General features: G+C 40.7%; 1 protein-coding gene across 17 annotated transcripts in view; it reads right to left on the bottom strand.

Annotated features, from left to right (window-relative positions):
* Nucleotides 1-20,617, bottom strand: part of Srpk2 (SRSF protein kinase 2) — a 185,292-nt gene that overhangs the window by 42,796 nt on the left and 121,879 nt on the right. For all 17 annotated transcript variants that reach the window (XM_076913167.1, XM_076913161.1, XM_076913166.1 and 14 more), the window contains one exon: nt 734-842. In XM_076913167.1, coding sequence (XP_076769282.1) covers nt 734-842 — 109 coding nt within the window. The remainder of the gene's footprint in view (nt 1-733; nt 843-20,617) is intronic.

Here is a 20,617-nt window from a genome sequence, read left to right as displayed (position 1 = left end):
TTTGGGTCAATGTGGCTTTTAAGCAATGTTATAGAATATTAAGCTGAAAGACCTATACATTTTCAATTTGTAGCTGATTTGTTTAATGACATAAATTAAGTAATAGAAAAGTAACACAGCCTTGATGTCAAACAATTTTCAAAAACGGGCTCACAAACTACAATTATCATTTTTTAAAAAATATAAGCAAAGGCATGTAAGAATAGGGTGAAGGTGACAGATCTAGTCAGCTGCAGGGTCCAGTGCTAAGCAGTGCCTCACATGCCACCAGGTAGCATGACCCTTGGCTACATCATCTTAAAAGCAGATGTGGTGGTTTGTCTACGCTTGGCCCAGGGAATGGCACAATCAGGAGTGTAGCAATACTAGGGTGGGTGTGGCCTTGCTGGAGTGGGTGTGGCCTTGTTGGAGGAACTGTGTCACTTCGGGGTGGGCTCTGAGATCCTATGCTCAAGCTCTACCCACTTTGGAAGAGTCTGCTCCTGGCTGCCTTCAGATTAAGATGTAGAACTCTCAGCTCCTGCTCCTGTGCCATGTCTGCCTGCATGCTGACATGCTTCCCACCATGATGGTGATAGACTGAACCTCTGAACCTGTAGGTCAGTCCCAATTAAATGCTCTCCTTTATAAAAGTTGCCATGATTGTGGTATCTCTTCACAGCAGTAAAACCTCAAGACAGCAGATGTACAGCCAAGCACATCTCCAGAGCACATAATGACAAAGAACACTTACTGCATATCCCAGCACAGCCAGACGGTAGAAAAGTGCCCCCATCCTAACTTCCTAATGACATGATAGCGACCATTGAAGAGGTCTCCAATTTTCACTGGATGATAGCCACCTAAGAAAGAAAATTAAACATCTCAGGAACACAGTAATGCATCTTGTCACTCCCTTCGTCAACCCCTAATGTCCTTAAAGGAAGCACTAAATAACAATCAGATTAAAGATTACTCTCTTTTTTTTTGTTTTGTTTTGTTTTTTTTCAAGACAGAGTTTCTCTGTGTAGTCCTGGCTGTTCTGGAACTCACTCTGTAGACCAGGCTGACCTCGAACTCAGAAATCCACCTGCCTCTGCCTCCCAAGTGCGCCACCACCGCCCAGCAAGATTACTCTTTTAAAAGTAAAAAAATGAGGCATAGACAGGCGGATTTCTGAGTTCAAGGCCAGCCTGGTCTACAGAGTGAGTTCCACGACAGCCAGGGCTACACAGAGAAGAAACCTTGTCTCGAAAAACCAAAAAACAAACAAACAAACAAATAAATAAATAAATAAATAAATAAAAAATAAAAGAAAATAAAATAAAAATAAAAAACCCCCCCAAAAAAAAAAAACCCAAAAAAATAAATAAATAAATAAATCCTATAAATTCTCAGACTGTTTTTGGCTTGTTTTAATAAAATTTCAAACAAAACATGTAGAGCTCTGACAATTGACAGTTTGTAATTAAGTCAAGGTATGCAGACCTATGTACATCAACTCGCCATTTAAATACTGCTTTCTTTAAAAACTCAAAATTTTCTGGGCATACCAGAAAACTAGCTGAGTTAGATTTCTACTCTGCATAGTTTTGTATACACCAACAGTTTATGTATAACTGTGTACTGTACACCTTCGTTATTCCCCAGCCAGCCCTCCTGCTCTCAGTCCTCTTCCTCCAACCTGAAACTCTGCCAGGAAACGCGTCACAACACTCTTTAGAGCAACAACAGCAGGTACAGAGTTAAGATGCACTCAAGGGAGGGAGGATGCCTCAGTGGCATCAGGGTAAACACAATAAAAACATGTGTCTTATACTGTTTCCTCCCTCCCTCCCGCCTCCCCCTCCCCCCTTTTAAAAAAAAAAAAAAAAAAAAAAAAAAAAAGACAAGGTCTTACTAAGTAACCCTGGATGGCCCAGAACTCAATTCTGTAGACCAGCATGGCCTCAAACTCAGAGATTCTACCTGCCTCCGGCTTCTAAGTGATAGGATTAAAGGCAGGACCAACCAAAGACATCCAGCTTTGCCTGAGTTTTAAGTAAACTAGGCTAAATAGCGGTATTGTGGCACCACTTTTATGACAGATAAGAAATGGTTAGGAGGACAGGAGGTTGACCATAGACAGCCCTGATATAAACTCATCCATCACCCTAGTCTTAGCACAGAGAAGCGCTGAGTAGCTGGGTTAGAAGTTCTATGCTGCTTAAGTGCACATCACTGCTAACACTGATGTCTCTAGGTATAGCAATGTTATGTTGGCAAACCACCAGCACTAGTGTGTGTTTCCATTCAAGTCCTCAGAAGCCAGAGTGTGCATCTGTGAACAGAGCTCATGCAGGTGACACAGGTCCTGGGTTCTATGGGCCTTAGACCTAGGGTCTAGACTCCTGAGAGAACACTGGAAACTCAAATATCTTGAAAAAACAGACCAATTGCACAAGAGCAGCACAGAAGCATTTTTAAAACAAAGAAAAACATACTAAAAGCATAAAATAGTCGACATTTTTCTAAAGAGCTGGCATATAATATTTCAGATCTATGTATTCTCAGATCCTAACTTCTAGACTTCTAGATTTCTTCATGAAACAAGGATCTCTTTGCTGACTTTTTTTTTTTCTTAAACTTCATTCCCTCAAGAGGAAACCATAACAGGGCACCTCCTCAACATACTATGCAGAGAAAGACAGGAGTGTCTCCCCTCACAGTGGGCCCACAATGAGAAGGCAATGACAGAAGATGGATTCGGTGACTACATTTCACCTGTCTCCATCATGCCAGCCAGGCCAGCTCTAACACACTGTCAGCATGATAAGACTCCAAAAAAAAAAAATTCCCTTCCCTCTGCCTAGAAAAAAAAAATCATCTATTTATGTAAGCCAATCAAAAGTTCAAAATCCATGATATACAACAGCCTGGATTTTCAGCAGTGTCTTTATCTCCTAATTCAAATAATATTAGCTATTATTTCTTTTTAGAAATTTTTCTGCTCTCTGATTGCAGTATTTCTTTATGCTGAAAGCTTTCAAAAGACTGAGGAAATATTACAGAATTGTCATTAACATATAAGTTTTAAGAAAGGCGGGGCTAGATCTAGTCAGATGGCTCAGCAGTCAAGAGCACTGGGTGCTCAAGTAGAAGACCCAGGTTCAATTCTCAGCACCTACGTGGTTGCTCACAGCTCCTGTAACTATAATTCTAGAGGATCTGATTCTCTCTTATGGTATCCATGGTTACCAGACACACATATGGTATACAGACATACATGAAGGCAAAATATCCAGACACATAAAATAAAAATAAATACATCTTGAAAAGATAGAAAGGGAGGTGGAGTATCCGGGAAAGAAACACACTCCATATAAGGTAACAGGCTCCATGTCGGTGGAGACACAATACTTCCCCCACACTAAATCAATGAAATATGACAGTCAGAAAATCAGTAAGGACATGAAGATTGAACATACTATGAATCAACCTGACTCAGTTGACACTTAAAAAATGCATTCAGTAATATTCTCAAGGGCATATAGACTATTGGTCAAAAGAGACAATATACTAGGTCATAAAACATTTGAATAAAAACAAAAGAATTCCACTCACACAAACAACATCCTCAGACCACATGGTATTAAATTAGGAACCAACAGGAATTTTAAATGAACCAAAAACTAAAAACTAACTGAAACCCTCCAAACTAATATATAATTTACAGAAGAAATCTGACAGAAGCTGGGCACTGTGGCCCATGCTTGCAACACTAGCACAGACTGAAGGATCACCCACTGCAAGGTCAAGGCCAGCCTGGTCTACAAAGCCAGTGTTGGGTCAGCCAGGGCTGACCATCTCAAAGAAAAAAACATCCCACCACACACAAACACATGCACACACACCAAAACCAAGATCAAGTGTGGAGACTCATGCTTATAATCCTAGCACTTGGAGAAGGTACTCTATGAGTTCAAGTCCCCACTATTATAGGCCTGTCTAGACATTAGAATAAAACCTGGTATCAAACAAACAAAAATGTCAAGATATTTTATCTACCTCAAGATAAAAAGCGTGACATATCAATGTGAAATGCCGCTGAAGCAGAGAGTCTGTAATATTATATACCTGTACTGAAGACCCAAAACCAACTTCTGCCTAAAGAAACTGGAAACAGCAGTGCAAATGAGCCTAAAGTAAGCCAAAGAAAGAACACAATATGACCTAAAATCTATGAAATGAGAAACAATAAACAATGAAAAGGATTATTTGAGAAAACAAAAACAATGTATTTCTGACCAAGGTAATAAGGGGAAACTGAAAAACTAAGGAAACAAACACAAGTAACAAGCATTGGGTACAGTAGAGCCGACTTCCCCAAGTACTCTGCAGATGTGGAAAGGACACAGAACATAAGCATACACATGGCACCAACACAGGGAACACACACACACACAAGATGGATACACACCTTTAATGACACAAACAGTGAAATTTAACAACAAAACCCCTAAAACTTCAATAATCCCATACTTATTTTTAAATTCGATTTCACTAAACACACTATGATAAAAAGTGCATAGTAGCTGGGTACGCATGCCTGCAATCCCAGTCCTTGGGAGGACGAGGCAAGGTCTTGCCTTTGAGGCTGGTCTCTGCTATACAGCAAGACACTGTCTTTTTAAAAAACAAAACAAAACAACGGGGAGGGGGGTGGGAGGAAAGAGGAAAGGCATAGTGCAATTTTTTAAACATTACAAAAGAAATAGTACTGGTTCTATACAATCTTTTCCTGAAGAGCACAAAAGAGAAAACACCTCCAATATGAGGGGCTTGCCAACTGCACTGTATATATTTACTTTTAAAAGTTATTAAGTATGTGAAGTATAGAACGCAAGTGACAGCTCCTTCTCCTGATGATAAACACCAGCAAAGCACACATCTAAGTAAGAAATATTTCCTGACAGAAGTATTCCCTGGCTCAGGTAAAGTTTCCTTTCCTGTGCTTTTTTAATACACCTCCATGAAGTCATCTTTTGTTCTGTTATGCTACACAACATAATACATTTGTTACTTATTCCTCCTTCTGTACCCAAAGAGATGGCAATTCTTAAATGAACAGGCACAGGCTTTCTATAAAGACAGTCTCCTCGGTGGCTTGTACATAGTACTTGGACCATGAGAGACAGAACATAGAGTAAGCACAGACATGGATAAGGAGGAGGGTGTTTTTGCTACATAAAACAGCAAGTGTAGAGTGTGCCTCTCCTTTAAAATATAAGCTAAAATCAGGCTTAGTGCCCTGTGTTTTTAATTGCAACACTTGGAATGCAGAGAAGTGGAGCTCAAAACTAGCCTTAGTCTATACAGTGAATAGTTCAGGCTAGCCAGGACTATACCAATGAGGCTCTGTCTACAGACAGACAGACAGACAGACAGACAAGCAAGCAAGCAAACAAACAAACAAAATCAAAACTTTTTAGGTTACTGTTATAAAAAGGGAGAGAGAGGAAAGCCTCATGAAGAAAAGCATGGAGATGGTTTAAGTGGAGTCTCACATTAAGAAAAAGAGAAAGAGACTCGAGAGTTGGCTCAGTGGTTAAGGGTACTGTCTGCTCTTCCAGAGGACCCAGGTTCAATTCCCAATACCCACATGGCAAGCTCACAACTGTCTGTAACTCCAGTTCCAGGAAATCTGACAACCTCACACAGATAAACGTACAGTCAAAACACAAATGTATATAAATATAAAAACAAATAAATCTTTTTTAAAAAGAGAAAGAAAGAAAAGAAAAGGAAGAAGTCACAGGTTGGGTGAGAAGCTCCTTTCCATTTCTACAGGAGTTTGGACTTTGCTTTCTGTGGGGAGAAATTAACAAAGTATATCCTCTACACCATCTAGACAAAGAACACCTAATTTAAATGTACCGCAAGTAGTATTATCCAATACTACTGCTAAGAAAACTGCAGGACATGTTATTTTATCAGACTGCACATTTTAAAGTATGGTACTTAAAGAACACAGAAACACAGTAAATGAGCTGTGACCTCACAAGATCCGTGGGAGCCATGGTGACCTTCACAAACCTTTAAGATCTCTCAGGCTCTGCCTTTATAAATTAGGCACAAACATGAGGGAACACTAAATAAACAATTTTTTCTATATGTCATTGTAATAATTTTGTAACTGCAACAAAATTTTTCTAAAACATACATGTTGACATTTCTATTTTCTTTCTTTTGAAAAAGTAACTCCCTGCCTTACTTCTCAAATGCTGGGATTACAGGCATGTAGCACAATGCCAGGCTTGAAAAACAATTTTTCTAGAAGCCTCTCATAAATGATAGTGTCCATAAAGAAGACACGAGTCAACACTCTGAAGCCAGGCAGCACTTAAGCTTTAGTTTGCACTGATGTCCACACACACCAGAACTGTTCCTCATTTCCATGAGGATACTTTAGGCACATTTTTAATGAACCCAGGGGAGGGAGGGGTGTTAAGAATTCTAAAATGCACATTAGTTAACATCAGATCAGAAATGGCTAATGGTGGACTTTTAAAGTCCTTGTCTACAGATTTACTTGAGTCTCATTTAAAAAAAATAATTTATCCTAAACCAGTCTGTACACTTCCTCAAGTAGACACCACACACTAAATGGTGGCCTAACAAGATATGTAGCCAACTGCAGCCATGAGTGTTTCCACGTAACAGAGCAGCTGGGTCTCAGCCAGTCAGAGGCAGGCACTGCCCAGAGATGACCATATAAGGCAAATGGCAACCCAGAAACCAGGTGCTTGCTTGTCACTTCCACTCCGTCCTGGTATAAGTACAACTTGCCTGTGTGACAGAGCAGGGCATTATGTACCACGTTCAGTTTGGAATACAGCCCAGTTCTAAATAACCTATGAAAATTCAACACTTTTCCAGGCTTTGGGCTGTTGTTTTTTAACACAGTAATTTACGTTATAAGCCTCTTATATATGTCTACATACAATTCAATGTCAGATTTTGCTGATTGTTGAAGTATGTTAATTCCCTCCAAGTCTCAGATTAAACAACTAAAAGAGTTAATACCAACATTTCCCTTTTAGTGTTTTTTTTTTTCTTTTATTATTGCTTAAATACCAGATACAATAAATACCATTTCTTGTTTCAGGATTTCTTTGACAGAATAATCTAAAGCACTGCTCCATGACAAACACTGTTATTTATTCTTCCCTTCAACTGAAAACATCTTCTACAGAAACCAATTATAGTAGGAGGTGCGTGCGTGCGTGCGTGCGTGCGTGCGTGCAGGAGGTGTGTGCATGGATGCCTGTGTCCGTGCATGCGTTTTTTACATTAAGAAAAATCTTCCAACCATCTGGCCACACCATCTTTATACTGAAGATTCTTATCTATTCAATATTAGCCATTGATAATTTTTATAGTTTAATATCTTTGTGGGTATTTTTTTAGACTTATTATTTCTATTTTACTTGCACGAGTGTTTTACCTGCATGTATGAGTACTACGTAATATGCCTAGTACTCACAGAGGCCAGAAGTAGGCAGGAGACTGTATGGAAGTGGAGTTAGATGGTTGTCAGCAGCTAGGCAGGTGCGGAGACTGAGCCCAGGTCTCTGCACCACCAACCGTGACCATGAGCACTGAGCCATCGCTTCTGCCCTTCTTTTTTTGTTTTTCTTACTTTCATTGTGGGCAACAATGAAACAGAAGCACTATATGAGATCATTAATTTTACATAATTAAACAGCCTCACATAATTAAGCACTTAATCACCAATTGTTTAATTAAGAACACATGTTTTTAAATATCAACTTGGACACTGGCAAGCTCAAAGACTTTCAGCTTATTTTTTAGTTCATAATTATGTTCTGGATATATAAAAGTACAATACATCAAATTATGAACTGGGAAAACATAACCAACATTAGAATTAAAAAGTCTTAATTGGATGAAACTCTAGTTCAGAAGCCAGAATCCACATGAAAAATAATGGAATTTTCTTTTTAACAAGAAAAAATATTCTTTTAATAACTAAAACTTTTATAATAAAAAGAAATAGAAAAACATCTTCTTAGATATTTCAAGCAAAAATGGCATTGCATACATTCAAGACTTTAAAAGTGAATCCCTTCATCCAGTCCCTAATCCTAAATCCCTTCATCCAGTCTATATCTATTGCTATTTCTAAACTAATTTTACTTTTAAGGTAGAAGAGTAGATCAGAGTATACAGCAACTAACCAATACTGACATGTCTGCTGGTTAATTTTAATTGTCAAGTAGATAGAACCTAAGACACCTGGAAAGAAGGAACATCAACTGAAGAGTTGCCTTGACCATGACTATGGAACATTTACTTGATTATTGATTGATATGAGAGTCCACACACTGTGGATGGTGTCACTACAGGTGGTCCTGGGTTGCATAAAGAAGCTGAATGAGCAGGAGACAGAGAGAGCAAGCTAGTAAGCAGCATCCTTTGATGGCTCCTGCCTTCCCTCAGGGATGGACTACTGCTTTGCTCACCGTGTTTACCAAAACAACAGAAAGCAAACTTTCTGTAGAATAATGTTACAATACTGTAAAGTACATTTTCATTTATTAAGAAAAACCACACACACACACACACACACACACACACACGGAAAATAAAACTGACTTTTGAGACTTGTTCTAGTTCTATAAAAAAGACCATGACCAAAAGCAACCTGGAAAGGAGTTTATTTTGCTTATGGATCTTGAGTCACAGTCCACCCAGGGAAGCCAAAGCAGGAATTCAAGGTAGGAACCTGGAAGCAGGAAATGAAGCAGAGGCCATTTAAAAGCCTGCTTGCTCCCTGGCTTGCTCTCAGCAACTTTCCAAGCTCCCACAGAACAACCCATTGAGCTCTAAGCACTCAACAGCTTTGCCAATCCAAAGTTCCAAAGTCTTTCCACAGACCTCCTCACAACAACACAGCTGGTCTGTCAAAGCAATATCCTACTCCTAGCACCAATGTGTCCTAGTTTACTTTTCTACTGTGCAATAAACACCATAACCAAAAGCAATGTGAGCAAAGGCTTGATGTGAAATACAGGTCACAACCCATCACCAAAGAAAGCCAAGTCAAGAATTCAAGCAGGAACCTAAAGAAGAAAGCTGAAGCAAAGGCCATAGAGGAAGGCTATTCACTGGTTTGCTCTTCATGTCTTTCTCAGCCTGCTTTCTTATTCGACCCACACTAGCTATAGAGGTTGCACTGCCCACAGTGGACTGAGCCCTCCCACATAAATCATTGTTCAAAACCATGCCCCATAAATTAGCCTACAGGCATCTTATGGAAGCATTTTCTCAATCGAGGTTCCCTCTTCCCAAATAGCTCTAACGTGTGGCAAGCTGGCAGGAAACTATCTATCCAGCACTAGCCCCGGTCTTACCCCTTTCTTGTTTTATAATCTAAAATTAATTAATACTTCCCAATGTAGTTATCATCTGTTGGGAGCACAGCACAAACCCTTGTGCCCACAGATCTCTAAAAACGTTAAGCAAACAGGACTATCCTCTCAAAGGAATGGATGCAAAACCTGTTCTTCCATTCAGAGAGCTGGGAATTAGAGATGATGAATAATTTTGTGACTTGTGTTATATGTTGGCCAAGCCATATCAAGCTTCTACAGCCAGGACCAGAGGTGGCTAGTAATCTAAATGAGCCTTACAGGCAGGAACTCCCCCAAGTCACACAATCAAGACTAGAGATACCTAATAGTCTAAATGACTATTATCTGAATAGCCAACCCCCTGCCCCAAGCTGCTACAACCAGGAACAGAAGTTGCCAGTAGCCTAAATGACCTCTATGCTATCTATATGACTGAGATCAGGCCAGAGTCTTCCTCTGGCCCTAAAACCAGTATAGGTAGTGCATCTCTAGAGCCTATCTTCTTAGAAGAAATGACATGTACACTGAGTTGGGTTTCAATGTAATTATGCCTTTTTGTGCAACCAGTAATGTATTACATCAAGAAACTTTTTCCAAATTATACCATGTTCAAATTTGTTGGGAATAAACTGCCTGGCATCACTTTCTAGAAAGTTTGATCCACATAGATGAAGTCAATCTGAACCATTCTTAACTATGGTCAGTTCATTTCCCTGCCTGACACCTACAGAGACCCCTCCACAATCATCAGAAGGTAATGCACGTACCACCTTCTATAATCATGCATCTGGTACCCAATACTATTTATAATATGAACATACTTTCTTAGTAGACATTAGACTGCCAAATGATAGTAGATGAATTTATTTGTAGTATCTATGTGTAAACTATACATATTTTGAAGTCTGCATCATTCTTTTATTGAAATCTATGCCTATATTCTAATGTATTGTCAAAGAAAGCCAAACATAATAGTATCTTTTAGACTACCTAATCTTCTAGAACCCCAATATTTTATCCAAAAAATAAAAAAATAAAACCCCAACTCCATTCTTTATATGAATGGTTTCTAATGTGTTTGTATGAATGAGCTTGTGATGTATCTGTATGAATGAGCTTATGATGTGTTTGTTATGAATGGGCTTGTGATGTGTTTGTAAGCAATACAGTAGCTGAAATAACCATGTTGTTTCTGAGGATAGCTCAGAAGTTCCCAGCTTACATTTACATGCATTTGCCTTACAACTCAAGAGTTTCCAGATAAGAAGTCTGATAACTCTGAGGTCATCATGCTATGAAACAAGGCAATGTATACAAAGAAAATGCAAACATAGCTTCCATTGGCAGGCCTGGACTTAAAGCCCAGCAGAAAGAACAGGAGCTTTCAGATAATTCTGCACCCTAGCCAGAGTTACTTCCAGCTGTTAGAGGTTCCAATGAGATTCCAGTGTAAAGGAGAAGCAAGCCACTCCAGCTTTGTTCATGTGAAATATCTCACACACACCCACAGACTAAATGCAACTCCAGCTCATGATTCCAACTCTGAGCAGTGGTGTGCACGTTAGGAACAAGAACCTACTTGCAGGGCATGTGCTTTTGAAGGTTCAATGTAGTCCTGCCAGTCTCTTTCTCATATTTACTAATTCTTGTTCACTGTTAGGTAAACAAGCTCCTCCATCTCAGGTTCCCAGAACCATGGTGTTCTATCTCACCAGACCAGCTTATCAACAGAAATCCACGGAACTGGGAGTCAAAACAATTCTTCTCTTTAAATTGTTTGTGTCACGTATTTTAGTCACAGGTATACAAAGAAATCAATATGTTCCTGATACATGAAATCATGAGCCAAACAGAGAGGTGGTTTGAAGCTTCTCCATAGGCAGTTTGTCACATGATGTCAACCAGAACTGTCCTAACTAAACCATGACAAAGGCCACACACAGCTGCCTCACTAAGTCAAAGTAAACACGTGCCCATAGTCCTTAAAAGCCTAAGCCAGTATTTCTAAAACTCATTAATCTTTTCCTGTAGGTTTTTCAATTATCATATTTCTTCTCCTCTGCCTAAAAAAAAAGCTTAGATGCCCTACCATAAAGACAACGTTCCCTTCCTCTTTCCTGATCACAGCCACCTCCTCCATCACTGCCCTGCTAAAGCTCTCTGAGGATACTCGTGCTTTGCATAGGCTACTGTCTCCTATAACTGACCCTCATCTCTTGAGTCACTAGCTACCCCCTAACAAGTGCCCTCTGAAGAAACTGGTCAACCTCAGCCTGGTCGGTGAACATAGCTCTGGCAGTCTTGTTCTCCCTCATTCCCTCTGCCTTGCTAAACACCATTAGATTACATTCCTCAAGCTAGACAGCAAGGTCTACTCCCTTATTTGGCCATTTCCTCCTCCTGAGCCTGACGACCAAGATCCAGCTACTGAAGTATTAAAGTCCGGCAATCAAACACCCCCTTTAGCTCACCTGATTAGCATGCCCTCATCCTAACACGTCATCCTGACATAGGGTCTTCCCTAGCCTTTAGAAACCCTCATTTTCTTACTGGGAAACATCTGACTCCTCTCAATCCAAAGGCAGTCCCTTGTCCCACTCCAGGACAAATGCCCCACCCCACCCTTGCTCCCTTCCCCATCTCCCTTGTCCTCTGTCTCCTGTGCTTGTCTCTTAGTCCCTGCCATCTATCCCTCTGAGGCAAATAAATCTCCTTTGTGCTGAAAACTTGGTCTTGAAATGTCCTGAGTCAATATTGCTTCCTGGTACTCTCAAAGGATCCACTTTCCCACAGTGAGCCTCACACAAGGCTGCTGTTGTTAAATCTTGTCTATGGAGAACTCTGCTTTCATTTTATATTCCAGACCATGTAGTCTTAGAAAAAACTTGGTAAGTTACCACTAATGACAAAAGAAGCACCACCCTAAAAAGACTTTAAGAACTTGGCCGGGCGGTAGTGGCGCACGCCTTTAATCCCAGCACTTGGGAGGCAGAGGCAGGTGGATTTCTGAGTTCGAGGCCAGCCTGGTCTACAGAGTGAGTTCCAGGACAGCCAGGACTACACAGAGAAACCCTGTCTCGAAAAAACCAAAAAAAAAAAAAAAACTAATGAGAGTCAATCCAAACACACAGTAGGCTGGGTAGTACCATATACTGAGCTAAGAAAAGCTAACAGAACCAATAAAAGGTTTTCACTAAGAAGGAAAAGGTCTCTTAGAATTAGACAAGTCACAAGAGAAATTATAACAGGACAAGAGAAAGTAAAGGATAATCAAGTTATACTTACTGATAGAATGTATGTTAAAAAGGCCACTTGCAAACAGTACAGCAGGGCCTTAAGAAGTGGAATATGGAATTACAGCATGGTATAGAAGTTCTATATTTATTTATCCCAAGAACAATGAAAAAAAGTCCTGTTATTCATAAATATTCATAGCCAAGCATGAAAACAACAGTGCTGTGTACCAATGGATGGGCAAACACGTCAAAAGTGAGACAATGGAGGCAATGGAGGGCTGCTCACTACAAACTAATGAACAAGTGACGAGTGGCACAGCATGAGTGAAACTACAACAGCAAACTCAGTTAAGAGCAGCCAGACTCAATGGGATATACATTATAAAAACCTCACTGCATCAAGTTTCCAGAATACAGAAAGGCAGAGACAGAAAGAAATTGGTGGTTGATAGGGTCCTATGGCGAGTGGGGACTCTTAGCTGACAATGAATGTTTCTGTTAGGAGGTCCTAAAAAGGGTCTACAAACAATGGCGATAGTTGTATATTTCCAAGCATATAGTTAAAATCACTGAAATGGTCCCTTTAAAAACAGGAAGTTATGTATATATATTACATCTCAAGAAAGTCTATTAAAATGAAAATAAATATCAAGTTTGTTGTTATTTGAGACAAAGCCTCATATAACCCATGCTGGCCTTCAATTTGCTATATGCAGCTGAGGACGACCTTGAACACCTGACCCTCTCACCCTCATCTTCACCTTGCTTCCCACTGGGTACCATACCTGGCTCAACAAAGTATCAACTGTAGCCTACTCATCAGCAAGGAGAATCCCAAAAAGTGTGTGCACCAAGGGAAAATAAAAGAGAAACAAATGACTCCAGGAATTACAGTATTACCAGCTCTGTTTGTGAATGCTTTTAAAATACTACTGGAAGCCCCCAAACGAGAATCAAATATGCTAGTCCTTCTGGAAAATTGGTAGATCTTCCTGAGAAATTAAATAAGAACTGATTTGCTGGGGTATCTCCAAAGCAAAATGGAGCAATCAGTTATGTTCCAGTGAGTCCAGAAATGGAGGAAGAGACAAGAGGAAGGAACATGGATGACTAAAGCCAGAGCAACCCACTGCTGTGGGCTTTAACAAAACATTAGGCAACAGCTGGAAGGCCAGTAAGATGGTAGCTGAGTGTGGGCTCAGGTGCACAGCCAACTGAGGAGAGCAGGGAGGCATGTGTGCTGTTCCCTCACCACTATGTCTTACTCTGATACAGGCCCTGGCAGCATGGCAGGAGTGGGGGGCATGAAGGTTACATCAGACAGCATAGGCTGACCTCAGCCCAGTCCTCTTCTGAGGGCTATAGGAGATCAGAGGTGGAAAGAAGAGCCAGTGACATTCAGAATGACTGAGGGAAAGAGCAGTAAAGATAGATAGATAGATAGATAGATAGATAGATAGATAGATAGATAGATGGATGGATGGATGGATGGATGGATGGATGGATGGATGGATGGAAAAGATTATCACGATGCTCATTACTTTTTATACTAACAATATCATCATCACCACCAACACCACCATCATTGTCTTGATCTTCACCTGGGAATATCCATACAATGAAGTATTACTAGGAAATAAGTAATGACCTAACCATGCACCCTACATAGGAAACTGGTAAAAGTGTTAACTGTTCATCCAGAAGACCTAGCACCCATGTTGGGTGGCTCACAAGTGCCCAGAGCTCTGCCTCCAAGAGATCCATCTCTGCTGTTGGCACCTGCACTGGTGTGCACATACTACACAAAAGTATTCTAAAATAATAAAGATGGGCTAGGTATTGTCAAATAGTTTCCTCCTTATTCTTTTCCTATTTGTGTGGTATATATGTGTCTACATATAGGAGTGCTTCTATCCTGTGCACACTATCTATCTATGTGCACACTTGTATGCATGTGCATGTGGTAGCCTGAAGTTGATGTTAAGAACCTTTCTTGATTACTCTCCCACTTTGAGTTTCTCAGTAAAAAACAAAGAGCACTGATACACCTGGTCTCATTAATTAACTTGCTTCGGGCACGCCCAGTCTAAAATGTTTGAAGCAAAAATTACAGAAAGGCAAGCATGTCTGCTTGGCATTCCAGTGGGTTCTAGGGCTCTAAACTCTCCTCCTGCCTATATGACAACCCGCGCTAAATGCTAAGCCATCTCCCCAGGCCCTCCAACAGTTTTTTTTAATTGATGCAAAATTCACGTATTACTATAATGAAAGCCAAATTTTTTTCTATGCACAATGTTATCTGGCAAATACATGTCCTTTTTACCACCAGTGGGCCAGTATCTCCCAAGTGTCCATGAAGAAATGCAGTGAGAATTCTGAACAGAACTCAAGAGCATCTGCTGCTGTTAAGATTGTGGGCAGCACTCAAGTTTAGAACATCAAAGAGGGAATTGGACAATTATATTCTATAAAACAGTTGAAACTACATGATACCATTTAATAGAGAAAGATTAGCATTCTCTAGGACAGTGTTTTCAAATTCAGCACTGTCAGGACCCGAGTCCTTCTCCTAACAGGACCTGAACTAAATAGACACTTCGACAGCATCCTGGCCTCTACCAAATCGACGGAGCAGCCTCAACTATAAAACAGTAACAGCAAGAATCTCCAGACACCACAAACAGAAAACTCCCCTCCTCATGAAGAACCACAGACACAGGACAGACTTTTAGATAAGTATCACAGAAATTCTGCTGTTAAAGGTAAAGAAAAAACCACACTACAGTGAAGTGAACTGTGTGCTCTGGGTAAAAGGAAGAATTTAAGTATAAAATCAGTCAGACTTAGAAGCACCACAATACAGAGGGTCAAAATCCAGCCAGTTTATACTTTTGACAGAGGCAAAGCAGACACAGAGGGGCTGTCTGTGTTCAGAAGGAAAATCTAAATTCATAAATTAGTGTTTATAACATGCTTTTAAGATACCACTCAAATTTGTAGAGATGCAATCTCTGTATTCCACTCAAATGTATACCATTTCTAAGAACTTTAGAACATCAGGGACATAAGGGGGCAATTTTAAGATTTAATACAGAAATGAAGAGCCTGGATTCTATAGTTTATAGGTCCTTCAGGTCTCCTGACGAGATCACATGCCACATTCTCAGACACACACTGCTTTTTTGTTTGTTTGGTTGGTTTGGTTTTTGAGACAAGCTCCCCTAGAACTCTCTGTAGACCAAGCTGAGCACAAACTGAGTTGAGATCCATCTGTCTCTGCCTCCTGAGTGTTGGGATTAAAGGCATGTACCACCTCCTGGCCCCATACTGTCCATTTTAAAACCTATTTACTGTACTCAAATGTAGTCAAATTAAAAAAATACACAGCTTTTGACCACAGGGACATTTCATATTGGTGAAAAGGAGATACATGTCTAAATATATCTAATATATCATAATGTCTAATACATCATAACAGTGCTGTGCTGAAGGGGACTGCTGTGAGTTAGGGGGTCCTAATAGTTGATTAGAATTTCAGGACAACATGTCCAAGGAATTATGTTTTCATACCAAGTCAGACAACAGCTGTGTTGAAATCAGTGTCTCTAGAATAGTGCCATGATGAAACATCACAAAGATGCTAGCTCATCAAAGAATGACTGAGGAACACCAGAATGAGACCCAGGAATCATTATGAGAAGACAAAGCCATGCTTGTATGGTTGCCATTCCACAGAGTTCTGGAGCAGGTGCATGTGAGGAGTCCAGAAAAAAACTCAGATCAGGTCATTCATGGTAATGCTTTCCCTTATGCCAGTGGCTCTCAACCACTCAAGATCAAAGGGTGGTCACGATACCCTGGGGGTGGGGAATCACAAATCAGATATCCTGGTTATTATTTATTTACACTGCAATTCATAACAGTGGTAAAACTAGTGGTATGAAGTAGCAATGAAATAATTTTATGGTTTGGGCTTGTTACAACATGAAGAACCGTGTGAACAGCTTGCAGTGTTAGGAAGGTTGAGAACCACTGTCTTGGATAGTAACTCACATACCCAGAGTGCAGAGTGGAATAAGGGACCAGCACTTAGATGCAGCTTTGGAATTTCTTAAGCATGGTACCTGGGCTGGAGAGATGGCTCAGTGGGTAACAGCTCTTGCTATGCAAACAGAAGGTTCAGCCACCACAGAAAGGAAAGGCACAGCTGTACACATCTACTACTCCAAGGGAGATCAGAGGACCAGGCTTGCTGGCCAATCAGTCAAGTCAAAAAGAGTGACCTCCTCCAGGGTCAGAGAGTGATCTGTCTCAAGGAAGGAGGCAGAATGGTGAGCAGGACTCAACATCTTGCTCGGGCCTCCACACATGTACACAGGGGCACACACAGATGAGCATAGCTGTGTGTACACATACATATGTATGTACACTCTCTCTCTCTCTCTCTCTCTCTCTCTCTCACACACACACACACACACACACACACACACACAGAGTGGGGGGGGATATATTAGTATATTACTATATACACATTAGGTGGGCACACTACAGCCTTCAATGTACACTGAAATTACGTGGTTAAAGATCTGCAAGACTCCCAAGGAGTGTATGGTATGGACTACTGACCCCTCCATGACACAGGCACTTATGCAGAGACTCATGAGGCGAGTATGTACTATGTAAGACCCTCTGAAAGTGTTTGTTCACAGGCTGCACCCATATCCAACTCATGTGCTTTGGTTTGGAAGTAGAAACTGAACAAACCACATAGCCTATTGCTACACTTGATCCCCAGACAACTGCCCAAAGATGACATACAAAGGAAGACAACCAATGCTGACAGCCATTTAGAGACTAAGAAAATCCTCCTCCATAAGTCAGAGGAGTGTGATCTAAGGGATCCAATTATCAACGAGGAAAGCAGAAAAATACAGTGCCACATACTTCATTTTTATCTCATTTTTACCCCCTATAAAACCTTAATATGCAAAATACTACATATTGCATAGGGGATGATATTTTTATATTATAGATGAAAAGGCTACTTTGATAAGTAAAGGTATTTATCAAAGGGCACAGATTCAAAAAGCAAGAGTCGTGGTTTAAGCCCAGGTCTCTAAGATAGCAGTGTATAATGCTCTTGGACAGTCACAATTGGGCAAGCTGGCTAGAGAGGCAGGACACGGGAAGTTGCACTTTAGAGAGAATGTCAAGGCAAATCACTGATGGAAATGCTTTAGCAATGGCAGAATTTAATTACTGGTCTTTATGCTAAAATAGACAGTTCATGATTTGTAATTAGACGTGTAAGCTTGAGGCAATAAAAACCTCATCAGACACAATTTAGTAGATCATGTACAACTGGGACCAGCATGGCCCCAACGGCACAAGGATACCATGGAGTGACAGGCTCTAGATTAAGCTGACTGATGTCAAAAGCCTGCTCCTTCTTTGGTGAACATTTCTTATGCAAAGAGAAAGGGTACCTTTTGCTATTGATGATGTTTTTTATTTTACTCTGGAAGGATTGAAAAGTGGCTTGTAAGACAACAATTCTCTAGGAATCCAGGCAATGTAAACAAGACAAGCACATGGAACACAAGACACCTTGGCCCGAGTGAAACTGAATTCTTAGTGGAGAAAAAAAGCTATTGGGCAGGGCCAGGCAAGAAGGGCCATGTAGGAAGGAAAGGGAGAGACAGCAGGGGAAGCAGTGCCTGCTGCCTATGATGGCACACAAAGAAGACAGCTAAGTAAACAGAACACAAAGATGAGAGCTGGCTCTACAATGACAAAGATTACAAACATGGAAAAAGAGAAAACTAGGCTGTGTCTTCTGATACTGTAGTACAGTCAGAGCTATCAGATTAAACAAGATCTGGTGTTAGGTATAAATATTAGCATTAGGGTAATTAATTACTTCATTAGTGGGAATCGTTGCCATTATTGCTTTCAAAACTGTGGCAGCGCTAAAGATAAACACATGGCTTCCATGTTTACTTCTATGGGATGAGGCCCATTTTACAAGCACAAATGTATAGGAAAGGATGTGGGGGTCATGGTGCTCCCTTCGGACAGTCTCAGTCCACTCTGAGGATTCTGCTACAGTTCAAGCTTCCATGTATCTCAAGGGCCGGGGACTGAAGGCTTCATTACCAGCCCACAGTGGCACTGTGAAGTAGCAGAACCTTTGAAAGGTGGAACCTAACCACGAGTCGAGTTACTGTGGGGCTCTACCCTCTGTCTTTCCCTTCTGCCCACTTTCTAGACACACACTGACACAATACAAGGGGAAGTAGGCACAGAGTGGAACCTAAAACCATGAATTAAAACAAACCTTTTCTTCCCTTTGAATATCTCAAGTAATTCTGTTACACAACAGCAATCTGATTAACAAGAGTCCTTGAATGTACTTCTATCAGTAATTTGAGACATGCTGTTAGGGTCCATGTAAAATTTCAGAGACATCTGACATGTGCAATGCTAATCAAAGGTACAAGTTACTCATTTTTTACAGGAATGAGTGAGTGTCAGCATGAGAGTGAGGATAAGAGAGGCAGTGTAACAGGATGCCAGTGTCAGCACACAACTGTGAGTGTGTACACACAAGCAAAAGGTGTCATCATCTCTAATGAGCCTTATTGAGACTGATGTCAGTATCCTTAGAATGTAGAGTTCCACAGCTTTGACCCAGAATCAGCCCTAACTGGGTGATTCTTCATGCTTAGCCCTCTATTTGGGAATGATATGTCCCCAAAGTTGGTTCAGAGGTCTGAAGAAATATGAAAATCGACTTCACCTCCTGACCCACACAGTGAACAACACACAGCGTTTATGCCAGCATAATAGAACATAACTCGCTGAAGAGAAGGGCTCCTAAGTAATGACCCCTACAGTTCAACTGCAAGGTCATAGACAGCAGTGCATAGCTCCCCACAACTGCAAGGTCATAAGACAGTAGTGCATAGCTCCTTGTGACAATTGCATTTTCAAAACCAAAGAAATAGACACACATAGGGAGGATGATGAACTCCTCCTTCTGTCTTTTCTAAACTGCATCTGTATCTTTTATTAGATGGCATAAATGCTGATGTCATAATTGGGACAGATGCTGAAAAGATCCACTCTCTTTTGTAATGAAAATAGTGACTCTAGAGGCAGGAGAGATGGCTCAGTGGTTAAGAGCACTGGCTGCTCTTCCAGAGGACCTGCGTTCAATTCTCAGCACCCACATGGTGACTTCTAACATCTTCTAAGTCCAGTTCCAGGGGATTGGATGCCTCCTTATGACCTCTGATGGTACCAGGTAAGCATGTGGTGCTCATGCATAGATAATTGGGCAAAACATGCAGATACATCATTTTTTTTAAATCTTAAAAAAAAAAGAAAAGAAAATGCTAATTCTATGGGTAAACACCTGTCCCTATGAAAGAATAAGATTACAGAATAACCCAGCCTTGTTCTCAGCAAACAGTTGGTTGTAACAGCACAAATGACTGTTTCCAGTAGATAACGAAAACTTGCTAAGACACTAGAGACTCACAAAGGACCTAGAGACTAAGGTCACTATCACTAAGGGCTGATAGTTTGTTCATGCATGCATCTTCTGTCATACCCTATGTTAAACAGAATCTGAAATACATGCTTAAAATCTACAGCAGGAAAACTATTTACCAACAGCACAGCAGCTCAGATCTGCAGGGAAGGAGAATCTAGGTGAGCAGGACAAGCAGCTGAGAGCCAAAGCATTGCTGCAGCTTCCCTTTCGTGGAGACCTTCCGGCTCCAGTCTATACAAAGGACAAGCAATGTGTACCCCTGTGTTCTCCACACTCATCATACACCATGCTAGCCACTCAGGACTTTAACTGGACATGTTCTGTCTTAAGGTCAATACAAGACCATTCTAATCTGCCAGGTAGTGGTGGCACATGCTCACCTATAACCCCAACACCTGGGAGGCAGAGGCAGGTGGATCTCTGAGTTC

Source organism: Arvicanthis niloticus, chromosome 15 (assembly GCF_011762505.2).
Source record: "Arvicanthis niloticus isolate mArvNil1 chromosome 15, mArvNil1.pat.X, whole genome shotgun sequence".
NCBI lineage: Eukaryota > Metazoa > Chordata > Mammalia > Rodentia > Muridae > Arvicanthis > Arvicanthis niloticus.
This window is presented reverse-complemented; position numbering and strand designations above follow the sequence as displayed.